This window comes from Typopeltis vanoorti, chromosome 13, assembly GCF_054136105.1.
Source record: "Typopeltis vanoorti isolate ZY-2024b chromosome 13, IOZ_Tvanoo_1.0, whole genome shotgun sequence".
Taxonomy (NCBI): Eukaryota; Metazoa; Arthropoda; class Arachnida; order Uropygi; family Thelyphonidae; genus Typopeltis; species Typopeltis vanoorti.
Window position 1 is genome coordinate 3,884,584 of NC_143561.1, and position 27,176 is coordinate 3,911,759.

General features: G+C 37.6%; 1 protein-coding gene across 1 annotated transcript in view; it reads left to right on the forward strand.

Annotated features, from left to right (window-relative positions):
- Positions 1-991: 991 nt before the first annotated feature.
- LOC150099893 (uncharacterized) overlaps positions 992-27,176 on the forward strand; it is a 203,005-nt gene continuing 176,820 nt past the window's right edge. The window contains exons 1-17 of the mRNA XM_090403168.1: positions 992-1,060; positions 1,152-1,203; positions 4,210-4,287; positions 4,534-4,686; positions 5,621-5,835; positions 5,935-6,154; positions 7,440-7,612; positions 7,844-8,047; positions 9,410-9,525; positions 13,072-13,159; positions 13,252-13,320; positions 13,596-13,698; positions 14,408-14,620; positions 14,899-14,949; positions 20,075-20,119; positions 20,522-20,563; positions 21,112-21,150. Of these exons, the coding sequence (XP_090259294.1) occupies positions 4,611-4,686; positions 5,621-5,835; positions 5,935-6,154; positions 7,440-7,612; positions 7,844-8,047; positions 9,410-9,525; positions 13,072-13,159; positions 13,252-13,320; positions 13,596-13,698; positions 14,408-14,620; positions 14,899-14,949; positions 20,075-20,119; positions 20,522-20,563; positions 21,112-21,150 (1,654 nt within the window). The 5' untranslated portion in view covers positions 992-1,060; positions 1,152-1,203; positions 4,210-4,287; positions 4,534-4,610. The remainder of the gene's footprint in view (positions 1,061-1,151; positions 1,204-4,209; positions 4,288-4,533; positions 4,687-5,620; positions 5,836-5,934; positions 6,155-7,439; positions 7,613-7,843; positions 8,048-9,409; positions 9,526-13,071; positions 13,160-13,251; positions 13,321-13,595; positions 13,699-14,407; positions 14,621-14,898; positions 14,950-20,074; positions 20,120-20,521; positions 20,564-21,111; positions 21,151-27,176) is intronic.

Genomic DNA, 27,176 nt, shown 5'->3' on the forward strand with positions numbered 1-27,176 from the left:
TTTCATTTCAACTGATGAAATTTTTTCGTTATATGGAAGGCGGGGGGAGAACACAGGGGCATCCATGGAAGTTAAGGTTGTTCTCAGTTAAGAAAGGAGTAAGTGCTAGGTTTTTCTCCCAGAGAGCGGTAAATGAGTGGAATAATTTGCCCTTACGGGTAGTGAGTGCATCTAGTGTGAATGAGTTCAAGGGTAGGTATGATAGCTGGGTTGGGTAATTTACAGCCCTCGATGAGTCGTTGACTCCCTGGAGGTCTTAGATAATAATAATAATAATAATAATAATAATAATAATAATAATAATAATAATAATAATAATAATAATATTTCTGTAGTTATGTTTACGCATTGCTACAACCGTCCACAAATCACAGTGACAACCTTTTCTTATAAATATCACATAAGATCACTGACGTGCATTTGTATAACTCATGTGCACTTGCTGAATCGTTAACAAAATCGCAGAACACAATAACAGTAACAATGAAAACTGTACAGTGCTGTCACCTAGTAGCAGTAACTGCCATCTGCCATTGCATTTCAGAGGAGTAAGTTCATCGCGAAATTCACACTCATTTCTTCTTGGCATTTACCCAATAATCGAATGAATCCTTTGTGGATCCTACAGTGATTCATGATATATTTACATTGTAATAATATCACTAAAGCATACTCGTAATAACGTACACTGTTTGTTATTCTGCCTCGTCGTTTATTCGTACTTTTATGGCGAAATTTTACTCAACATGTGCACTAGTCAACTACGAACAACTGTGAAACCCATAAAGTCTTTTTAACACTAAATTATTCTCCCCATTCTCTTCCTTAGATCCGCCTGTCCGTAGCCAGCAGTGAAGCCTCATTTATAAAACACGTCAGTTCGGTTTGTGTGTGCGAAAATCAGCCACAAACATTAATGTACAATCTGTCTGCATCTAAGGTGGGAATCACTGGCGTGCAATTTCAAGCCGAGACGGACGAATCCCTCACCTGTGACCACCCCTCATTTGTAAAGAAAAAGGGAATTCTGCAAAAAGCAGTGGCTCAAGTGAATTTCCAGGTGAGTATCATCAACTTCTTGATTTCGAATGTTGTATTCGTGCTAAAGTATTGGAGAATCAAATTAAACCAAGTTTCCTCTTCTTTTGCAGCTACCTGGATTCCAAAAAGAGAATACGACACCTTTTCTTGTCTGCCCACACGGTAAATATTAAAATTGAAGGTCTGATCAGATTAATTTGTTGCATAAGTTTAAAAATAAACTTCGAAAATCAATAGTGACTTCAAAAGTTTAATGTTAATGAATGCCAACGACTTATCATCATCACGCCTATCAAGGATTTAGGCCTAGAGAAGGCCTTAAAAGTCATCATTGAATCTTTTAAGAAGACGTCCTGGTTTTCTTTTTCCTAATGGTTTGTACTTGAAGGCTTGTTTTGGTAATCTTTCTGTTTTCATTCTTTCAACGTATTCCATCCATTTGTGTTTGTATTTTTTAATTTTTTTATTACTCATTCCACGCTACCGGCCAAGACGTCTATAGACGTTCACTTTATCATGGATGCGAAGTGCTTATTAATATTGTAATACCATTGTTATAACAATGAAATATATGATGGATACGAAGCGTATGCGGATGCGTATTTGATCCATAACGGCCGGTGAGGTGGTTAATTCTTTCTAATTTCTTCGTTTTTTGTGTGATCAAATAGACTATACTTTGCAGTTTTTCTCATAAATTTCATTTCAGCTGTTATTAATTAGAAATATATACACGTTAGCACTAGAATAATGTTTAATTTGCCAAATATTTCGATCTGAATATTACAGATCATCTTCAGTGGCTACATAGGAATAGTTTTTAAAAAAACAAAGTGGAATGAGAACAATTGATCATTCACACATAGAACGAGCCGCGCGATGTCATATAGCTAAGTATTAAAAGAGTAAACATTTTTAAAAAACATAATTAAAGATATTAATTCAGAAATTCATATAATGATCTTAAACAGCATGTTATTTAAGATCATTATATGAATTTCTGAATTAATATCTTTAATTATTAATTATATGAAGAGCCAAATGCTTCAATTCGGCGACATGAACTTATTTAAGTTAAGGGATATTACATCCCATATTGTTTCATAGCCGAATAAGAAACTCAAAGAGTTTCATGCCGAATATAGAAACTATATAAAGTTCGGCGAGTCCAAGCGTAAGCAAATACCTGGATAGTGCAACAACGGACCCATTTGGTAGTGCAACACTGAAACAACTCATAGTAAGGGTGGAGCAAGCTCCGATCACTATTCCTGGTAATTACCCATAATGTGAACTTAGCTCCTAGGAGCTGTATTACTGTTCTACATTATAAGCACTACCCAGACCTGTTTCAACCTTATATATAGGTGAGGCGGGCTCTAAAAATAAGACGATCCCGAAAGATCGCCAAATTCAGCGTTGTCCCACTCAATGACAGGCTCACCCCATCACCGAGAAGAACTTCTCAGCATTGGCTCTACCCAGTGGCAGGCTCACCCCACCACCAAGCAGAGCCATAATCTCAGCGGTGGCCCCACTCAGAGACAGGCAAAAACTTACCTCCAAGCGGAGCCTCTCAAAGCCATATCCGCCCAGCATCGGTTTCCACCCTCATTGAGGTCTCATCAGTGAGTAGGTAGATTTAATAATTTATTAGGACACTTTCTTGGCAATTCTCATAGTAAGGTATGTAAGTTCTGTTCGCTACCAACTTGGTATTACTAGGTCTACCTACTCACCGATGAGACCTCAATAAAGGTTGAAACCGGTCTGGGTGGTGACCTTCTCTCATAATGTTGAACAATAATACAGTTTCTAGGAGATAAGTTCACATTATGGGTAAATATCAAGAATAGTGATCGGATCTTGCTCCACCCTTTGTATGAGTTGCCTCAGCTTGCACTACCTTCAAGGCTCAGTTGCTGCTCTATCCAGGTATTTGCTTACGCTTGGAATCGCCGAACTTTATATAGTTTCTATATTCGGCATGAAACTCTTTGAGTTTCTTATTCGGCTATGAAACAATATGGGATGTAATATCCCTTAACTTAAATAAATCTTTAATTATGTTTTTTAAAAATGTTTACTCTTGTAACACTTAGCTATATGACATCACGCGGCTCGTTCTATGTGTGAATGATCAATTGTTCTCATTCCACTTTGTTTTTTTTAAAACTATTCCTATGTAGCCACTGAAGATGGTCTGTAATATTCAGACCGAAATATTTGGCAAATTAAACATTATTCTTGTGCTTACGTGTATATATTTCTAATCATTATGTCACAAGTATCGTTACAAAATCAGCTGTTATTAATATTTTTCTCTTTTTTTTCTTTTTCTTTTTTTTTTGGTCTAGATTTCACTCCCATACAATAGTACTTGTAGGGCTAATGTATTGTATACTTTTAGTCTGGTTTGTTTTTGAACAAGGTTTGGTTTAAATATAGTTAATTACACCTGATATTTTTAAATATTTTACAATTTTTACATTTATAACTTTTCCAAGTTCACAATAAGAGAAAGATAAAGTCACAGATAAAGATAAATCACAATAAGATAAAGTTCACAGTAGGAGAAAGTTTAATACCTTGATGGAAATTTTTATTCCATTTTATTATTAGTTCATTTAGGTAAATATTAAAAAGAGTTGTTTAAAGGGGCATCCCTGTCGCACTCCTTGGTGTATCTCTCTCTCTCTCTCTCGTATATGATAGCTCATGATTTAATCTTATTTGTATTTGATTATTTTCATATATACCGAATATATGAAAATGAATATATGAATATACTGATAGCTTTTAGAATATTATTTGGTATTTGTCTTTCTTTTAATATGTTAAATAAAATTCTTCTTTTAACTTTGCCAAATGCTTTTTCAAAGTCAATAAATGTAATATTTGTTTGTAAGTTGTATTCTCTTCTTTTCTCTAAAATGCCAAGCTTAATTTGATTTCAAAAATAAGAAGAAAAATTATACATAAAGAGAATGGCGGGTTAAATGCAGAATTAAAAAGCGAGGGATTCAATTAGATAATGTCCGTATGATTGGCCTTACCCTCTTCGTTCTAACAACGCAACGCAAAATTCAATTGAGTTAGCCTTTCGTTAAAAAGTTCCAATGTTTGTCATTGCTGATGTTCCATCAGTAATTATTTTAAATCTTCCAGGTGATGATGACTATAGTAAGCTAGAGGTGCAGGCTCCCAAAAAGGCGTTGTCCCCTTCGGCATGGATTCGCCTAACAGGTATGGGATGCGTTTTTTTTTTTTTTGTTTGTTTCAGTACCTCCCTTTTTTATGTTACTTTCAACTACTCTACATATCTCAAGGTCATTTTCGTTACCTGACCATAATGTGTAGCAGTACAGTTTCGTCGCAAAGATGATGTGTGCGAATAGAGAGTTAATTTCAAATTGTTTTTTATTATTGTTGTTTAAATTCCTGTTACACTATTTTTTTTTTCTAATACCGACGTGTTTCTGTTGCTTCTAGCCAGTCCCCTAGATCTGGTAAGAGATCATCAATTCTTGAACGTACCTGCGTTTCCTTCTGAGGCTGTTCTGCTAAGAATGGGTTCCAGTGTCCTGTCTTTAGATTATCCAAGTGGGTTAAACACAAGCGAACAACTCGGAATCCTTCAGGCAGGTAAGTTCGCACTGCACCACAGCTTGAACTTTTAGAATATGAGTCAGTGGCGGCTCGTACATAAGCACTGCGACACTGCAGCACCCCAAGGAAAAAATGAAAAAAATTAAATTTTGTTTGTTTATAAATAATAACAATGCTTACAACATTATATAAATGCAGTACAACGTGTTAAAGGTTACAGGTTATGTTTCTACATTGATTGAATAGTTAATAATTGGAATTGTTCGATTAACGCTTTAGATTACGAAACAAATGCACTGCGATCTAACGCAGTGTCGGAATTATCACATTCGGCCAATTGCATCTAGACTCGCCGATATTCGTTTGCGCTTCTCATTGCGTGTTACAAGTGATTCCGACACTTCTCGTTTGGGCAGTGCATCGTATGCTTGCGCGCGTTATTTTTGTGAGATACGAAACTTTTATTATTGGTATGTGTTCGTGGTGAACTATTTTTTGTAAATTTTATTTTATTTTGTTAAAATCACAAATAATTATTTATTTATTATAGATACAAGTCTGAATTATGACGAGTGTCACTGTTGAAAATACGAAAAGAATTATATTTTTTCAATTATCGTTACACGAAACAAATGCACTGCGATCTAACGCCGATATTCGTTTGCGCTGGTCATTGCACGTTACAAGTGATTTCGACACCTCGTTTGGGCAGTGTCGCTTACAGATAAATTGCATGCATGCGCACGTTATTTCTGTGAGATACGAAACTTTTATTATTGGTGTTTGTTCGTGGTGATGGTGATATTTTTATTATGTAAATTTATTCGCTACTGATTACGAAAAAGAGTTTTTTTTTTTTTTTTTGTATATGCATCACCCCCACTTAAAAATTTCACCAGTCGCCACTGAATAGAGTCATAACTACTACCAGCTGTTTCCAATAAACGTGTGTCTGCTTGTTTCTTGATAGGATATCAAGAATTACTGCAATTTCTCGGCCCAGATGGATCTTACAGTCTTGAAAAAGGAAGCTCAGGCAATTTAATATTCACTACCCTAGCTCTAAAGTATCTATCTCTGGCCAAGAAACATTGCTCTGTGGACAGTTCACTTCTGGATAGAAATATCAAATGGATGATGGATAAACAAAACAAGGGAGGATGTTTCGTAGTGGATTCAACTCAAGTCAGTTGCTTTAAATTATTCTAAAAATTTATGAAGTTTAGGTTTTTATTTGCAGTTGCTGAAGCTTTAAGTTGTTGTCGCTTTTTTTTTTCTAATCAGAAAGAAGAACACAAACATCTCTCCATTACTGCTTACATCGCGCATGCCCTGTTAGATGCTGAATTTGATCCTAAGAGTCCCTTAGTACTGAATGCAGCCCGATGTCTTGGTCGTTATGACAACAATCTTCTCCTTCCACAACTTCTGAAAAGTCGTCTCTCAGCAAGGGGAGTCTCAACAGGAAGTCTGCACCACCCAGAAAAAGAATCAACCACGAAAGGTGAGAGTTGCTAAAAGAAATTTAAACCTCGTACCTTGTTATGTAATAGGCAAAGACAGCATTTAAATATCCTGCACATGCATGTAGTAATGTAGGGATAGGATGTAAAAATAATGAGCCCAGTTAAGATCTTTTCTCTTTCTTAAAAGGTGTAACAGTAGAATGGCACATTGAAAAACTATCTGAATATAATTTTTTGCCGAAAATTTCCACTCTATAAGGACTCGCTCACAATAGAATTTAAACCAGCAGCCTGTTAGTTGATTTAAATCGGTTTGCCGGCCTGGTTGACCGAGTAGGTAGCACATTCGCTCTCCAGCCAAAAGGCTGCGAGTTCGAATCTCGCCGTGGACATGGATGTTGGTAATAGTCTATGACAATACTAGTGGTGGGCAGTAGATGGCGATGATGTAGCTGTACAACCTTAGGACAGCTAAGGTTGGACAGCTGTAATCCGAGGGCCTCATCACAATGCGTATCTAGTAATTTGGTGAGCAGCAGCGACACAACCTCGATTGCTGAACAACACTAATTCCCTGGAGCATGCGCGTTTGAACAAAACAGTGTAAGAACGCTTCTTTGTCTTCTAATATTTGAAAAACACGATATATAGTGATGTAAAAACACCAAATAAAATTACCAACATCAATTAGTGACATAATTAAAATATCTAACATGCATTCGATTCAAATTGTTATTTTATTTTTTGGCTCGTCAAAATCCACAGGTGGGGCGCACAAAATCGACCGCGGGCCTTGTTTTGGACAGCCCTGGTGTAGATGATGTAGTTCGCTGGCGGATTGAGTGGTGGAGACGGAGAATTGTGGGGTGGGTGTTCTCCCTCGATGAGTCCTTAGATCCTTGGAGGTGTCACGTAATAATAATAATAATAATAATAATAATAAAATCGCACTGTGAACCTGATTGTTTGTGAATATCGTTAGGTGGGAGATAAAATTCATCGTCCAGTGCAAGTGACACAGTACTGCTTTTTGGCGGCCTCAAGTGTCTTGGGAACGTTCCACATCTTTAAAAAGCTTTAGTCTCTAGAGCAGCTTGTTTCTGGATAACTTTTAGCCTGCTAACATTAATGTACTATACTTTCCAATACTTCGTGTTAAGACCATCGTAAACCTTAGCATCATTCAAATAAACCAAATATGTAGTCCCCATGTTATGTAAATTTTCTCGGCAATACTTAACGAGTTTTTCTTCGTTGATAATATTCATTGCTGGAAAATATCATTACTCGTATGATTGCTCTCATATTCTCTCTCTTCTGAAGATGGTCTGAATAATTGGAGACAAAGCAATGCGACAGCCAAAGTAGACGAAGCAGCCCGCATTCTTCTTCTGTACTCTGAATCAGGGAATGGCGCAGATTCCTGGAAAGCAAGGTCTGTGGCCAAGTGGTTGTTCCGTCGTATGAATGGTGACGGTGTCTTTACGACTCCTTATGTAAGTACTTTATGCTTTATAGCGTAGGCACAAACCATTTTCTTCTTCTTCTTGCACTTTTAATATTCCGGAAATTTTTCAAACATTCAAGAATAACAATAACAGAATATACTAGAAATTTCTGGTATAACTCTTAAAGGAATATTGTCACGTTTGAAATATGCGTTCTGTCACTCTTCCTCGAGTTCATTCACTCACCTATATTCTTATTTGCTTCTTTTCACTTTTAAGGACACTCTTCTGGCATGGGAAGCGCTGACTAAGTTCTTCGCTCAATCCAAAGATAAACTGAACATGGAAGTCGCCGTGAAGGACGGAAATAAGGAACACACCATCTCTGTTACCCCCGACAAGGAAATGCAGACAATTCCAATTCGTGACCTGCCTCAAGTAATCCAGGTGTCCGGGAAAGGAAAAGGATGTGCTGCAGCGCAGGTAACTCAGTGGGTATTCTTTCTCCTCCCCTGTGTAGCTCAGTGGATGTGACGTTTGTACACCTCTTTTTTGATCCCTTACTTCAAATGTAGGATTAAAAACAAATTCATAATTTATCCGTCATTTAAATTTGAAATAGTTCTGGACAATATAACAATATCACCTGAAATGCACCCTCTGTCCAAAAAAGAAACCGAACATTTCGAAAATAGAAGAAATTAGTGACCTGACCTTTTGTATCTTTTTTGTTGTCGAAAGCGGCAACCTTCCTTAGTGTTGTGTCAACTGTTTATGACATTTGTTTCATTAGAAGCCGAGTTATAGTGCCAAGAGTGACTGTGTTTTGACGAACGGTCGAAAATGAGTTTCGAACAGAGAGCCGCGATTGACTTTTGTGTTAAACTTGGTAAACGTTTTACCAAAACACATCAAATGTTTCAAAAAGCATACGGTGATGAATGCTTATCTCGTACTCAAGTTTATGAGTGGTTTAAGCAATTTCAAAGTGGTCGTGAGACGCTTCAGGACGACGAAAAGCGGGGCCGTCCAAAAACTGGACTGAGCGAAGTTGACATCCAAAAGTGAGTGATTTCATCAAAGAAAATCCGAAATTGTCAATGAGATTGATTAAAGATGAATTGAGGATTCCAAAGTCAATTGGGTACAACATTTTGAACGGGAGTTTGGACCTTCGTAAATTGAATTCGCGATTTTTTCCCCAAAAGTTGACCGACGACCAAAAAATTGAACACTGCAAGGACCTCATTAAAACAGCTCGTAAGGACTCAGACTTCCTTGAAACGATCGTTACTGGTGACGAAATGTTCTTTTGAGTATGAGCTCGAAACAAAGCGCCAGAGTGCTGAGTGGAGACCACCAGAAGAGGAGCATCTGAAAAAAAATCGCTTGTAGAAGTCAAAAGTAAAGAAAATACTAATGTGTTTTTACGATTCCAGAGCATTATCCACAGAGAATTCGTTCAGCCTGGCCAAACTGTCAATGGTGAGTTTTATCTCGATTTGGCCAGTTGGGACATCGGTTTCTTTCGAAGCGATTAATAGCGAGAATTCGTCGCGTACTGCATGAATATCGTGATGACCGACCGTTCGTCAAAGCACACTGTCAAACTCTTGGTACTAAAACTCGGCTTCTAATGAAACAAATGTCATTAACAGTTGACACAACACTAATGAGGGTTACCGCTTTCGACAACAAAAAGATACAACAGGTGGCGCCACCTGTTGCATCGAAAAGAAATCGAAAAGTTCGGTTTCTTTTTGGACAGGGGGTGAGGAACATATTTTAAACGTGAATTACGTGAAGGTTTATTTCATGTAAAAACTGAAGTTTTCCTTTTCGCAGGTGGTTGTCAGCTACACCGTTCCCTTGATGAATTCTACCCGAAGATCCCATTTATGGATCTCAACTGAAAATCGATCAGAATCCTGCACCCGACACCAACTCACCTTTTGTGCGAGGTATGTCAGTTTTAAAATGAATAATAAATGGTAAATTTATTTTTCCTCTAAATCTTTATTCTAAAGGACAGCGTTTAACCTACAAGCGGCAGCAGAAAAAAATTGAAAACTGTCTTTTTATGGAGATATTGTTCATGATTTCATAAGTTATTCTTGTTGAGAGGCTTATACGCTGGTTAAACATGATAACTAATATTTAAGGAATTGACAACGTATACTAGAAATATAGATTAAATAAACTTTAATATATACTTTCCGATATTTCGGCGAACGTCACGTTGCCATCTTCTTGGGAACTTACTACAAAGACACGTGCACACAAGTACTAATAACAGCAAATGAGACTGAAGCTAGGAAGCTAGCGTTTCCTAAAGTCCTGATGGTGCCCCCTGGCGGGCTATATTGGTAGTTCTTGGCCTTTGGGCTGAAGTTCTTCTGATAAAAGTTTCCCAAATTTGGGGCAGTTTCATGCATCCAAATTTGTTGAGGTTTGGCATGTTCCTAAGGGCCGAGGCTGATTCCATGAATAGTCTTTCATACTTGAACTTGCTGCGGTGTATTACTGTGGCTTTCTTCCATCTTATTCTGTGGCGAGTATCCAGAGCGTGGTCTGCAAGCCCAGAGTGGCTGTACTGTACTTCCCAAGAAGATGGTAACGTGACGTTCGCCGAAATATCGGAAAGTATATATTAAAGTTTATTTAATCTATATTTCTAGTATACGTTGTCAATTCCTTAAATATTAGTTATCATGTTTAACCAGCGTATAAGCCTCTCAACAAGAATAATGATCATCCACGGAGATCTCTTCGCACGCAAGGCCCGCCATTACGGCAAACTGAAGCTGAAATTATCCAGACAACTTAACCGTCTGGCATTCCTAAAACGCTGCCGGGATAATCATGTCATCCCGAACTGTGTCAAATTTAAACACCGCTTCATCTCACAGAAAGCTCTCCGTATTTACAACCGCGCTAGCCAGGCATTACTTCGGGAGCAAATTACCGCCACACGCGATTCCCTAGCCGACATAAACAGCGCTATATCAACGCTAGAAAATGAGCTTTCACTTATGCTGAATCACGAGCTTTGGTCGGTACTACATGACGTCTCGTGTACGGCAACTAAAAAAGAATTTGAACGAGTACGAAGCCGGCATATCAACAAGTTTGATAAATTAACAAAGAACTCGGCGCCCAAACTACAAACCAACACTGTTGTTAACCTATCGTCAGCTACCTTAAAGCCAGAAGCACTCCACGCTCTGTCACGTGGTCACAACTTCGCCATTGCTCCTAGGAAATTACCGGCCGAGGAATTAATGATTCAAATTGAACGCGGGATTCGCCAACTGCCTAACCACACCGCCAACGATATCAGATTGGATGTAGCCTGTGTTCTCAACAAAGCAAAACCTCCAAAATCCAACATATGCAGTAGTGAATACAAGGCACTACAAGAATTGAAAAGAAACAAAAAAATAGTGATCACCAAAGCGGATAAGGGAAACGCCACTGTGGTACTTAATCTTAAAGATTACACAGGTAAGCGCAAGGCTTTATTATTAGATCGTTCCACTTACCTCCCCATTGATTACAATCCCACCAACTCACAAATTAGAAAACTCCATAGGCTCCTTAAGAAGGTCACTTCTTGACCTGTGGAGATTACCAACAGACTAAAACCCTATAACTCTAGACCCCCCCGCATATATGGGCTCCCAAAAATACACAAAGAAAATGTGCCATTACGTCCCATAGTGGATGGCATTGATTCCCCCACTTACAAACTAGCCAAGCATTTAGCCAAAGCGCTCTCACACTATACTGGCAATACACCATCACACATAAAAAACTCAGCCCACTTCAAAGCCAGTATAGAAAACCTTACACTCCAACATAATGACATAATGGTCAGTTTTGATGTCTCCTCCCTATTCACGAATGTCCCCCTCAAAGAAACCTTAGAGCTAATCCAAGCTAAATTTCCTCCCGATATCTCAGCCCTATTTCAGTTTACAATGAACTCAGGCTATTTCGTTTGGCAGGAAAAATTCTACAAACAGATAGAGGGGACAGCCATGGGTTCACCACTTTCCCCACCCTTGGCCAACTTCTTCATGGAGATGTTTGAAGAGAAAGCCTTAAACTCAGCCCCACAAAAACCTACAATATGGCTTCGCTACATTGATGATGTTTTCGCTATTTGGCCACATGGCCCGGATTCACTCCTCTCCTTCCTAACACACTTGAACAACCAACACCCTAGAATCAAATTCACCCTGGAAAAAGAGGAAAACAATAACCTCCCCTTCCTAGACACACTAGTCACCCACCAACCTGATGGAACCTTGGTTTTCTCAGTTTATAGAAAACCCACCCATACAGGCAGATACATTCACCAACAATCCCACCCCCCCCTCACAACAATATGGAGTTATTAAAACATTATTCAACAGGGCAAAAATAATCTGTTCTAATGATCAACCCCTAACCACTGAACTAAATCACATCCGTGACACTTTCTCAGCCAACGGCTACCCCCTCCAAAAAATCCAAAAAATACTTAACCCAGTTATCCACAACCCACCACCCCCTCCCCTTCACAAAAAAGATTACTCTAAATCTATCACTATTCCCTACATCAGAGGCACCTCGGAAAAAATCAATAAAATCCTAAAAAAACATGACTTGACCACTTGTTACAGACCTCATAGAAAACTGGCATCCCTTATCCGCTCCACCAAAGACCAACCACTTCCCCTAGACCTACCTGGTGTATACCAGGTCCCTTGCAGCTGTAAACTGTCCTACTTTGGCCAAACAGGCAGGACAGCAAATATCAGAATCTCAGAACACAAGGATTACATCCGATTTTACCAGTACAGCCACTCTGGGCTTGCAGACCACGCTCTGGATACTCGCCACAGAATAAGATGGAAGAAAGCCACAGTAATACACCGCAGCAAGTTCAAGTATGAAAGACTATTGGAATCAGCCTCGGCCCTTAGGAACATGCCAAACCTCAACAAATTTGGATGCATGAAACTGCCCCAAATTTGGGAAACTTTTATCAGAAGAACTTCAGCCCAAAGGCCAAGAACTACCAATATAGCCCACCAGGGGGCACCATCAGGACTTTAAGAAACGCTAGCTTCCTAGCTTCAGTCTCATTTGCTGTTATTAGTACTTGTGTGCACGTGTCTTTGTAGTAAGTTCCCAAGAAGATGGCAACGTGACGTTCGCCGAAATATCGGAAAGTATATATTAAAGTTTATTTAATCTAGATTTCATAAGTACTTTTGCGATATAGAGCCAAGCTAACAATCGTACTCGATACGTTATAATAAATGAGCAACAATAGTTTCAATAATCAGGTACATTACAATTTTTATAATTTATAAGTTGGCTTCTCCGTTTATATGTTAGTTTAATAATTGCACATTGGACTGAATAAAAGTCCATGTTTCGAATTATTTATTTTAGCTATTTTAATTTCTTATTTGTTACATACAGACTCTACGAAATTCTCTCTTTTTATTTTCAAGAACAAGATCGTCAAGATATGCAACAGGAAACACCATTGAAATACAGATCCCCACTGGATTCTCAGCAGATATTTCGAGTCTTCAAAAGGTATATTTATACGATTTAGTTGATAATCATTGAAATGGTGAGTAAGGTTAATGCATTGGAAATAATATTGTATTTCAATGTTCATTTTGTAGACTGTCGAGTCCCTTTCTGGAGTGACGTATTCCTTGCATCGCCACAAAGTGAGCTTTCACCATCTTAAAGTAAGTGGCTTAACTAGAATATTAGATGGTGTACTTCCCTCAAACTTATAATAACATGAAGAGTTTAAAATCATTTGTTGCTATATTGCTAAATCATTCCAGCTTAATATATTCTAAATTACGTTCGAATTAGCCAAATACCTTATCTAGTTTATACCTGAAATTTTGTAATTCGTATATCTCCAAAAATGTAAGGTAAAAAAAAGAAGAAAAAAAAAGAATTAAAGTAGGAGAGAATTGCATTTTAATTCTTTTGCAATTTCTTGCTTTTGCAGCTGGGTACCAGTCCTACATGTAACTCATTCAACATCTTTCGAGAATTTTTACTAAACGACACAACATCTTCCTACGCCAGACTGGTGAATTACTTCGAACAAGGTATTGCAATTACCTTCAAAGTATCTTTAACATTTTCTTTATATTATGAAGCTGTCATATTTAATAGTATTGATTAGCATATTAAAAACAGTGAATCGTTGAAATATGTATGGATCCTGCATATTTTTTTAAGATTTGTGGCATTAGTATATCCAAGTTGAACAGGTGGAATATAAAAAATAAATGTATGTATTTTTAAATAACAGGCAAATAAATTATTAACAGGCATTCACGAAGACACATGCCCATAGAGAGATTCTAACGCAGAGCCTGTGGGTTGGCCATAGATACAGTATATATAATTGTTAATGATACTCATAACAATATTCCAGAGTTCCATTATTGAGTATTGTGGCTATGTCCCAAAAAATCAAAACGTTGAAACAATTTTTTGTTGTTAGTTAGTTGCTTTGTGTATTGAAGGTGGTGTTCTAGGTAAAAGGCATTTACTCTGTGTTGAGAGATGTGTGACTTTGTAGAATGGCTGGTGCATGGCTTACGCTAATACGCCATGTATACCATTTGATTAATATTTAGGTTTAGGTGTTATTCGTCGTAACTAGATGAACAGTACAATATCGCCCATACATTCATGTATCCTGACTATGTGTTGGCAGATTTTGAATGCCATTTATGTAAAGATTACAAATATTACCTGATATTAGTATAGATTATTTACTAGCAATTTAAAGAGATTTTTTCATCGTAGGGTTGCATGAAGCAGTTAGGTTTCAAATCCCTGTCGAATGTTCCGAGAAAAGTCGGAATCAATCTTTAGGATTGATTGCTGCTGAGCAGGCTGACGATAATTCCGTCAAAGAGGCCTACTACGAAAAGTGTCCTTATTCAGTCGTCTCCTGTCCGCATTGTTATTCTTCCATCCCTAAGAGTTTCAACATAACTTTCTGTGAAGCAGAATTCGGTAAGTTCAATTCACTTACTTCATTTCAGTCCAACCTGTTTGAATCCAACATGAATCGCTTTCCACCAAATATCTTCGGGAAATTCATTTCCCATTTTTCATTAATAATAATAATAATAATAATAATAATAATAATAATAATAATAATAATAATAATAATAATAATAATAATAATCTTTTCTAGTTTATATAGCTTATTCGTTTATCTGCTTTATTTGAGATATTTTACGATGTTCATAGTGCAATTAATTGCAGTGCGTTCGTTCTTTCTCTTTCAGCAATGGTGTTCGCACTTGGTGTGGAGACGAAAGTAAACGAAGAAGAAGAAGGTAACGTGTCTTACTGGTACTATACAAGCTAAGCTTTTGTTTTACAATTTTTTTTTCAATTTTAAGACAGCATATGCATTGAGAAATTATTAAATCTAATTACTGTTCTCTATTGGGAAACTCTTTCACAATCAAAAAAAAAAAAAAAACAGAAAAAGAAAAGAAAAAAGCTGCTGACTTTCTATCCCAGAACGAACAGGACGCAGGACGCAGGACATATATGGCGCAGAGGGTGAAGCTTGACGCTTTTCATATTCCCTGTTGTCTGTTTCGGGAGCAGTGATGGGAGAGATTTGTGAGCTATTTTAGCTCGCCCTGAGTGGGCAGAAGTGGTTATTCGTCGTTGGGTGTTAGGATGGCTTTCGGTCTTTTATGTTTCCAGTAGTCATTACCGTCATAGTTTCCGGCTTGCTGTATCAGTTGGTTTGGATGGATAGATGTCTTCATAAAAAATTTTTCTGCTAGGGAGCGTAGTAGTGGAGAGATGTCGGGGATATTTATGTCCCGGTGGATCTGGGCGTTCCTGATGAACCACGGGGCGTCCAGAATCATTCGCAGGCATTTGTTCTGTAGTCTTTGTAGCTTGAGGATGTTTGTCTTGGAGGTATGGCTCCAGGCTGGGGTGGCGTATATGACTGTGGGACGGATCACTGTCTTGTACAGTAGTATTTTATTTGTTGAGCTTAGTTTGCTGTGTCTGTTGATCAAGGGGTATAGCTGGGCGATAACTTTTGAAGCTTTGGTGCATATGCTCTTGATGTGGCTGTTGAAGCATAATCGCTTATCGAGAAGTATTCCTAGGTATTTTGCTTCAATTTTCCAGGGAATTTTAGAGTTGAACAGGGTGATGTCTCCTTTAGGGGATGCTCGTCTTCTTGTGAAGAGTATCGTTGTACTTTTCTGGAGGTTTAATTGTAGTCGCCAGTCTTTAAACCATTTTTCTAGATTCAGGATGGTGTCTTGTAGTTTTTTGCTGACGAGAAGTGGTTGACGAGATCTGGCTAGAATAGCCGTGTCATCAGCATAAAGGGCGATGGTGGATGTGAGAGGATTTTGAGGGATGTCTGCCATATAGATGTTGAACAGGATCGGGGCTGGCAGTGATCCTTGAGGAACTCCAGCGAGGATTTTCCGTTGGGTTGAGACTGCTTCATTGATTTTGACTTGCATCCTCCTGTTGGAGAGGTATGATTTGATCAGGTGTATCATGTTTAGTGGAAGGTTAGCGATGATAAGTTTGTAGAGGAGGCCTTGGTGCCAGATCTTATCGAAGGCCTTTGAGATGTCTAGGAAGACAGCTCCAGTGTGTTGATTCCAATTGAATCCTGTGGTGATGTATTCTACCAGTCTATGGATTTAATGGTTGGTGCTGTGATTTTGACGGAAGTCGAATTGTTCTTCTGGAATGATATTTAATTGGTTGACATGATCTTGGAGTCTGATGAGGATGATTTTCTCAGCTATTTTCCCTAAATTGGATAGCAGGCTGATGGGATGGTAATTTTCAGGTTGGTGTGGGTCTTTGCCTGGTTTGTGAATTGGGATGATGTCAGCTATTTTCCATGACTGGGGGAAGTGCTGCCATTTGAGGATGGAGTTTATGATGTTTGCCAAATGTGCTATGGCTTTGCCTGGTAGTGCCTTGATGACTTGGTAAGTGATGCCATCCGGACCTGGGGCTTTTTTGATCTTGAGATGGTTGATGATGCCGATTATTTCGGTAGGTGAGGTAGGCATTATAGGACTTGGATTGACATCGGGACGATTTACTGTGAACCTGACTTTACGATGGATCTTGTATACATGGCTGATGTTTAGGTTATCATATGCAGGACTGCATTGTTTCTCTAGGTTTCTTGCTATGGCTTCGGCTTTGTCAGCATCTGTGTATGCAAGGTGCTGTTCAGCTTGCAGAGGGGGGAGGGATTTGCGCTTGATCCTGAGGTTGTTTAGGAATTTCCATATAGAATGATCTGCTGTGGAGATGGAGGTGAGCTTGTTGTCCCATTGTTGGTTCCTGTGGTTCTGAAGAGCTTCTCGGACAGATTTGTTTAATCTGTTGAGGGCTGTTTTGTCCTGGGGAGCACGAGTGTTGTGATATCTTTTTCTTTGTCTGTTTTTTTTCCTTATTAAGTCCATGATTTCTTCCGGGAGACGATTTTGTTTGTGGGTAATCGTGGATACTGTGGCTGCTGTTATGGCTTTATTGATTTGATTGGTGAGGTTCTTTATTGCCGTGTCTATTTCTTCCTTGGCTTTTATATGGGGAACCGGACCAATGTGTTCTGGTAGCACTTTCTTGAGTTTCTCCCAGATGATGGAGGTTTGGGGGGGGGGGAGGTGACTGATCTTTGTTCCCTAAGTGAAGTAGGATTGGGTTGTGGTCTGATGATAATTCCTTCAGTGCTTGAATGCTGTGCTGGTATTTGATGTTGTGTAGAATGGCGATGTCTAGGATGTCGGCTGTGCCAGTTGGGCTGTGGTGGGTTGGTTCACTGGGTCCTGTTACGACAGCGTTGTTTAATCCTGTGTAGCTGAAGAGGATACGACCATTTTTATTTGTGGTTCTGCTGTTCCAGGAGGGATGTTTGGAGTTTAAGTCCCCAGCAACGATGATGGATTCATTTGTGCCTAGTACAGCATCCAAGTCAGAAAATAGCAGGGTCTTAGCAGGGGAGTTGTAGGCGGCGTAGATTTTAAGTCTTCCAGTTGAATTTGTGTAGACTTCGACACCGGTGAGTTCTAGGTTGGAAGTTGGTGGGGGTGAGTATTCCATTGTGCCTAATGCAGTTCCTGATAAATATGGCTGTACCACCACCTCTGTAGTCAAGTCGGTCGTTTCTGTATAGTGTGTAGCCTCTCAGTTTTGGATTGTCTGCAGGTCTTAGATGAGTTTCATTAATTAGGATGACGTCAGGGTTGTATCTGTGAGAGAATTCTTGAAGTTCTAGAGTCTTGTTTTTTAGGCCATTGGCGTTCCAAGCGGCGATCTGTAGTGAGTCTGGCATTAATCTAGTTTTATTCATTAACAAGCATTGATAATATGGTTTGAGTTTCTTTTAGAAATCTTTTTGTGGAGTTTGGTGAAGGGTTTGACTTACTGAAGTCTTGAAGCATGTTTGCCAATGAGGATGTGATGACTGTTGTCATGTTTTGAAGAATTTGGTCCTGCTGGATATATTTGGATGAGTGGGCTACTTCGGCATATGTCCTGCTTCGACGATGGCTTTCCAGACTGTTGGTATTTTCCACTTGTGAGAGCTGGTATTTTGTTGTCTTTTGTTGCGTGTCAGGCAACTGGGGAGCAGTCAACTCAGGTGCCTGTGGGCAGGGTTCAGAGATCTGTTTCCTTTTGTTGTCTGTTTTATTCTTAGGGTAGTGACTGCAGCCTCTGTAGTTTGCGGGGTGGGGGCCCCGCAGTTCGCGCATTTGGCTGGTGAGGTCCTGGGTTTTGAGCAGGTTGCTGTGGGGTGGTTTTTCCCACATTTGAGACATTTGTAGTCTGCTCTGCAGAGTTTCTGTGCGTGTCCGTTCTTCTGACATCTGTAGCACTGGCCTGACGAGGCTCTTTTTCTTAGTGGTTCTGTTGTGATTTTCAGGCCACAGATCGTTGTTAATTTGTATATGTTCTTGTGTGTGTTAGGTATCTCAACGAGTACTAGGGGCATTGGACTCTTGTCAGCCCGTAGCATTCTGCTAACTTTGACAGGTGGGAGATCGTGGAGGCAGAGGTCTTCAGTAATTTCATCTGTGCAGATGTTTTCTGGAACGAACAGATTACTTTACGGATAAATAAATGAATAAAAGATATAAAATAACAATGAGACTTTGGCGGTGTTACGTATAATAATAACAATAATAATTGCAGGCGTAGACTTCTGTGGCTAATTGGTTCAAAAGATATATTTCGGTGATTACACCACATTTTTTATTATTCAGTTATACAAAACACTGGAATAATAGTTCCCGACAAGTTTCGTAAATCGTAGGATTTACATCTTCAGGGGGTAAATAGTATAACTTAAAGTTTAAACAAGAGAATTAATAAATATAAATCATAACCGTCTGGCTATTCATAAACTCAAATTACAGAATGCAGATATAAAACATTATTGACGTTGAACAATACTGGACGATGTCACGTGTTCTCGTTCATACAGTCCGAGCTCAGATTGAGGCAGATTTTTTATTAGAGCTGACCACACTTGATGGACAATTCAACCTTGATTTTTATTGCATTGGGTTGGGTTTTTTAGCATATTAGCAGCTTCTTTAAATTTTCTTATATAACTGTTGTTTTCTATGTATGACATCGTCGTTTTTTGCCAGAGTACATCGTGTCCAGTGGAAGTGGTATGGAAAGCAAGATTTGCAAATTGGCGACGTCAGCCAATTTGCAAATGTTTACTGATTACGTACAGAGGATAAGTGTGCCCATTTATAGTAGCCGTATGTGATATTGATATCACGTAGTACTTCGTTATTCAGCCGAATATGTAAATCATGTGGGGGGGGGGATTTGTAATGTAAAGCTAACTGAGTTAACTTTGTAACTTTTTTTTTAAACTCTTTTATTTGTTTGTTCATGTATTATATTTTGTTATTTATGTTTTTGGTTGTGTAGTTAATTATATCCTTCTCCGGTTGTGTTACAAAATGGTTCTATCTCTCTCTCTCTCTCTCTCTCTCTCTCTCTCTCTCTCTCTCTCTCTCTCTCTCTCTCTCTCTCTCTCTCTCTCCATGTTTTTTCCTTACTTCTCATTTTGCAATTGCACTGTTTCTTTTATAATTTATTTTTGCTTCTTCCGTCTTGGAATTGAGCCATTTCTGGTAACTCTCTTTTCTTGTTTTTATTATCTTTTCTATTTCTTTGTAGAAAAGAAATAGTCCTCTTTTTCCATTCCATTTACTCTTTATTCCTAAGCATGATATAATTAAAATACAGTTATATATGAAATCATATCTTATTTGTTACATGATATTGTTCATGTATTTTATTAATACAAGACTTTTAACTTTATTGGGATTATATACTTTATAGTTGTTGTTTTTTTTTTTTTTTGCGATTTTATCTGTTTTTAATTTAACTTTATTTTTATTTATTTATTTTATTTTTATTTTTAAGTTGAAGAGATATGGTCCCCACCCAACGAGCCAGATTTGACAATCAGTAAGTAGTTGTAGATTCTAACCTCTATTATTATTTTTTTTTTTTACATCCTCACCAACAATAGACACTAAAACTGACTTACTAGAGGGCGCTAAAATCATGTTTATAATTAAATGCTGTCTCGAAATATAGTTTCAATCGAGTTTTTAAATCTGTTGTTAATTCAACTATGAGAAATAAAAAGATGAAAATTGATGTGCACAACACTCTATTGAAAACAATATCACCTGGAAATCTAGTCATTGGGAATCATAAACCATTCAAAATATAAGCAATTACAGAGTCATTAAAGCAATAGCATCGTATGTCCTCTTCATATTTACAGTAGTTTCAATATGTAATATACAATTGTGTGCGTTGAAGTCTTTTGCTTACAATGAGTACTTTTTTGCATCTTTGCAGGAAAATACCAAAATGAAACAGAGATTGGGATAACAATTGAAGGTAGGATTGTTTATTAATTGATTATTTTTAATGATACAAATAGGATATATGAGGCGTATGATTATCTAAAATACTATTTTATGGTTATATATGGGTATGATACCATTTTATGCGTATGATTATATAAAATATTATTTTTGGGCGCATGATAAATGCCCGGAAGAACATAATGAAAACAGTAGTCATAAAAATAGAAATAAGCAGGATGTCGATCCGATTCATACTTATTCATTGTGTGTAATATTATAATAACATTTTCCCCTTATTTGTAGTGCTTTTGTTGACATACTTTTTTCCTATTAGAGAATATTGTGGCATATTAGTTACTTTTATATATTTCAGGCATTTTACATTTATTGACAATATTTTAACATTAAATCGATATTTTGCTGTGCACCGTTGCGTGTCGAATGATCAACTGCTGTTTCGTTTTGTAAAAATCAGCAGAATGGGCAATTAAATTTCTAATTTCGTTAGGATTGAAACACATTCATATGTGAATTATATTTTTCGAAATGAGCTCACGAATATTTTTTTTCCCTTTGCAGTGACCCAGACATACAGAACGACCACCACCGCTATAGAAGGTATATAAAATTCCATGTTTAATAATAATAATAATAATAATAATAATAATAATAATAATAATAATAATAATAATAATAATAATAATAATAACAGCATGCTTTCGGTGAGATTTCTTTAAGGTTTAGACAATTCTAAAGATTAGTCAACTTTTAATAAATTTATTTTTGTTTACAGGATTATAGTTATATACAAAATATTCCCTAAAAGGATTAGAAAGATGTATTATCAGAGTTATCAGGAAAGTTATTGTTAGTTAATCTTATTGCATAGAAATTTCTATCTGTTTATGTTCATATGTCTACGAACACGTACGAGAAACATTACTGAAAAACCAACATACACAATAGTGTGTGGAGATTTCAACGCAAAGATTGGTACAGGATTTATTGAAGAAAAATACATTGGACCTTGGGGAAAGGGGGAAAGAAATGAACGAGGTGAACTCCTGGCAGAATTTGTAGAAGCAGAAAGGCTGTACATTATGAATAGATTATTTAAAAAGAGAACTGGAAAAAGATGGACTTGGCAATCTCCAAATGGAGAGACAAGAAATGAAATTGATTTCATCCAAACAGATTGCAAAAGAATAATAAAAAATGTCGAAGTCATTGGGAAAACTTACTGCGACATTCATTCAGACCACCGTCCAAAAAGAGCCACTCTCAAAATACATAAAAAAAATGGAGAACGCGAGCACAGTCCAACCATAAAAAACGCCCAAAACAGATAAATCCAGAAGAATTTAGAAAAAAGGTGGAAGAAACCGACTGGAAATTAAAAAATGACATCGACGAAGATTTAACAAACTTTACAATAAATTAATGAACTGCAAAGAAAGATCCTCGTATGAACTTCCTCCTAAGACCAGGGAACGCCTATCGGCAAGAACAATGGAACTATTGAAGAAAAGAAGAATACTGAAAGATACAGGAAAAGATCGTCTATAATATAAAATTATTTGTAAACACCTGAGGCAGAATATCAAAGACGACTATAACATATATAGAACAACAAAATTGGCAAAAGCAGCTAGGCTCCGCAGTAGCCTAAAAAAAGTAGAAAAAGAAATAAATCTAAAGCAACCACTACCGTCAGCCTTCATAGACAATCAAGGAAACAGACACACAAACAGAGTTGAAATGGAAAAAATAGTAAAATCGTTTTATGAGAACCTTTTTTACTCATCTAAACAAGTAATCACAGCTCCAGTACCAGACGAAAATTTGGAAAATCTGGAAATACCATCTGTCCTACCTGAAGAAATAATGGTGGCCATAAAAATTGACGGTATAAAATCTGATGAATTAAAAATGGGTGGAAAAATACTCTTTAAAGCTCTAGCAGAAAGGTTTACCCGATATATACAATTAAGGAAAGTACCTACTGAATGGAAAACATCAAAGACCATAATTCTGCATAAAAAAGGTAATAATGAAGACATCAGTAACTACAGATCTATCTGTCTATTAGCACACACATATAAAATATTCGCCAGAATCATCCTAAACCAAATACAAACCTCCATCAATGAAAATAGCTGCAAAGAACAGGCTGGTTTCAAAAAAGGCTTTTCAACATTAGATCACATTCAAACTATTACTCAGCTAACAGAAAGATGCAGAGAATACCAGATCCCACTTTGTCTTCTTTTTATAGATTTTAAAAAGGCATTTGACACTGTTGAGCATAACGCAGCATTCCAAGCTTTAATAGAACAAGGCTTAGAAAAAGCATACATCCAACACATAAAAGATATCTACAAAGAAAGCACAACAAATATCACCCTTTTCAATCACCCGATTAAAATTAACTTAAGTAGAGGAGTACGTCAGGGTGATGTCTTATCACCTAATCTCTTCACATCTACTCTGGACAGCATCATCCGAAAAATTGACATGAAAGATGGAATAAACATTGATGGTGAAATATTAAATATCCTGTTATTCGCCGATGATGTGGTATTAATATCTCACTAACACAAACTCTTAGAATCAATGCTGAATAACATAAGCCAAAACTGCCAAAAATTGGATTTGAAATACACCCGGACAAAACAAGATGGATGAAAAACAAATACTGTAATGATCATACAATCACTCTAGAATCTCACACCATCGAAAAAGTTGAAGAATACATCTACTTCGGCCAGTCCATAAAAATAAATAATGATATATCAAATGAAATAGCAAGGAGAAAAAGCTGCTTGGATAGCCTTCAACAAATTAAAATCAACGATTACCAACCAAAACATAGATATAGATATAAGAGCCCAACTTTTCAATAGTCACATCTTACCAGCATTAACTTATATCAGTGAAACATGGAACACAACTTTATAAGAAGAACAAAGCTTAATAACAACTCATCGTGCAATAGAAAGAAGAATGTGCAATATAAACAAAATAGACCACGTAAGACACACAGAAATCGGGAAGAAGTCAGGACTCACAGATATAATAAAAACAATCTACAACAGCAAAAGAAGATGGGCAGGACATCTCTCCAGAATGAGAGACAACAGATGGACAGTCAGAGTTACAAACTGGTATCTGAGAGATACCAAAAGGAAACCTGGAAGACCAGCCTTAAGGTGGGAAGATCTAATGATTAAGAAAGTTGGAAGAAAATGGAGAAGAAAGGCCCAAGGCAGGAATAGCTGAACTCTTTACTACCTGCAGTCATGGAGAAATCCGGACTGAAACCACAGGTCCATCAAGGTAATCAAGGTAATCTTATTGCATAATGTGTGGCCTAAGATAACATGATCGTAATCACGATTCTATTTGGGTATTTTTTTTTGCTTTGTTTGTTTTTGTTTTTGTTGTTGTTGTTGTGGGTAACGTAGTAATCATTTAATAAGTGGGGATACTTTGTTATTTCCTTTCCTTATGAACAGTGTTATGTCCTTGTACCATGAGCACTCATATAGGTTTTCATTTTTCTTTTTTCTTTTTTTTTAATTTCTGAGATTGAAAATAGAGATATCTGAAGTAAGGCGTTTGGAGAAAAATATCAGCCTTTCTCACTCTCTTTAATCTTTTTTTTTTTTTTTAATTTTCTGACCTTTAGCCAGAATTTCAATTTTACTAGCCGTTATCATTGCGTGCTCGTTAAATACACTGCATTATAATCATTGGCAAAGAACGATTTTTTTTTCTTTTTGAATTTCTTCAATTACGTTTTGTTACTCTGTAGACGCCAGCCTGGTTGGCTGAGTGGTTAGCGTATCCGCTCTCCGTCCAAGAGGCTGTGGGTTCGAATCTCGCCTAGGAAACGGATGTTTATGGTTATCTTTGACGTTCATTCATACCTATATACCGTCTCCCAATATGGAGTGAATCGCCATGGAAGAAGTCAACCATTCTGCAATGGGAGAGTCGCCTTCACCCTACAGTGGGAAAGACACGGGCAGATATCATCACTATGTTATTATAGATGAATGGTCGCTTTATTAGGAACTTCTCTCCACTTAAACCATTCCTGAAGACGTTAAGTGTGGCTGCAGACTGCTATATAAAGCAGGTAGATAGGCATCTGTCGTTTTAATAGTTTCTTTTTTTTTAATGTATCGAAACAGGTAATGGCATGGCAACTTTGAGCGTGGCATGCCAGACATGCAGGTGTCAGTATCTCACAAACGTCTATTCTATTGTGCTTAGAGTGTACCAGAAATGGTGTAATAATCAGACAACTTCAAGCCAACGGAACCAGCTCAAAGATTTACAATGTCAAGGAAGAATGGCAAGGATTGTGAAACGTGACAGGAGAGCCGCAGTTAGTCAAATCGCAGCTCAGTACATCAGTGGCTGTCAGAACAGCATGTCGGAGCGCACAGTTGTTCACACACTGCCACGGATGGGGTACAGGTATCCCATCCCGAATCCCAATGTTGTCAGCTAAGAAGATAAAGATATGGCTTCAGTGTGCACGTGTGATCACCAACACTGGACAGCTGACGACTGGAATGTCGCCTCGTCTGACGAGTCTTGGTTTGTACTGTATAATGGCGATCACAGAACCAGAATATTGCAGCAGCAACATGTACACACAACAACAACAACAACAACCCTTTCTCCAGGTAACAACAGCTCAGGCTGGTGGCGAGGCTGTAATGGTGTTGGTAGTGTTTTCTTGGCACACATCAGGCTCTCGGATATCGAGTGCACTCATCTGAATGTCACAGCTAATCTTAACTTCGTCACTGATCGCGTTCATCCATTCATAACTGCCGTTTACCATTGTGAAAATGGGGACTTCCAGAGAGAGAGATAATGCGCCATGTCACAACGTGTTAAAGTGGGTCGAGGAACGTGACAGCGAGTTTCCTTTACTTCGGTGGCCATCTCAGTCCCCACACCTTAACCCAACAGAGCATCTCACTGGGATGAGGTGGAATGAGCAGAGTGCAGCAGCAATGCCATCATCCAATCTGCCAAATTGGACAATTGTATTGTGAACGCGTGGACAAGCATCCCAGAAGAACATTTTAAATACTTGGTCAGAGAGAATACGGGCCATTCTTAAGTCAAAAGGAGGCCCCACTTTGTTAAATGCTGTTCCTAATAAAGTGGCCACTCGATGTAGACTGCTTCGATACCTTAGTTTATATTTTACTTTTTAATACCATTTATTTTTCATACTTTTTCTTGTAGGATTCCGCTTCTATTGTCTATGCGATCTGTCAGTAGGTTTATGTTAAGCTTTTTGGTTGCTCTGTTTCTAATTTTAAAAATATTCAGTTCCTTACGAAGTTCATTTTCTTTATCAAGTTTAGTTTGAGATAACTTATTAAATTATTATAATGTATTTTTAATGTTCAGAATAGTCTCGTAAGCCTCCTCAGTGCTCATGTATGATGAAATCTTCATAACGACGATTTTTTTTTTAAACGTCTCTTTATCAAGTTCTGGACAAGTTTCTTAATGATAATTTTTAGTCATATTTTTCCTGCCTCAGAATCAAAATTTAGCTCCCTTGTTCCCAATATGTTATACACAGACTTTTAGCTGCTTATTTTGTGTTTCCATTGTATTATGGGTCGATTATGTTTTACTTTTGCATATGCTACATTGCCACGGTAACCTGCCTGTTTGATCTTTGCCTTCCAAGTAGCTTCTTGGAAGAAAAACTTCTATATCAAATTCTTATATATTCAAATCAGGGAGACATTGGAGCACTTTTCCTCTAAAGTTTAATTTTTATACTTTAAATTTTTACTTAAAGTTTCGAGTTCAGCAGGAGTAAAAAAATTATTCATCTGCTTCAGGCCGATATAATAATAATAATAATAATAATAATAATAATAATAATAATAATAATAATCTAATCAGTGCCTGCAGCAAGATACCGCCATGATCAAGTGGCCAAAATAACTCATTGGCATGTATGCAAAAAATATGGCTTTCCTACTTCTGATCTGGTGGCAGCATAAAATTAAGACAGTAGTGGAATACGAAACAGCGAAAATTCTCTGGGACTTTTGAATATAAACTGATCGGCATTTGGAACACAATAGACCTGACATTACAATTACCGAACATTGACAGGTTTGAGTTATCGATATCGTAGCACCCAGTGATAACAACATTAACAATGAAGAACTGGAAAAAATTACTAAGTATCGAAATCTGGCAATCGAAGTTGGCCGGCTGTGGCTTAAACACACTAAAGTTATTCCAATAGTTATCGGTGCACTTGGTGCAACTTCAAAGAAGCTATCCAACTATTTACAGCAATTAAACATCAACGAAGTGACCCCATATGTCCGACAAAAAAACAGCATTACTTGGAATCCATATTTTACGACGCTACCATCATTCAAGTAAAACAACTCTCCGATTCTGACAAAATATGAAATAAAGATTTTCCCTATCTGCATACAATGTTATCCAAAAGTCGCGAACATCAAAGTTGAAGCTGAGCCGCATTGAAGTGTTTCAATTCTAATTATTCGTTTCGCCTTTAGATGGCACTCTAGGACTATTGGCCACGTCCATTACGTAGTTTTGCTTATGAAAAAAGCGAA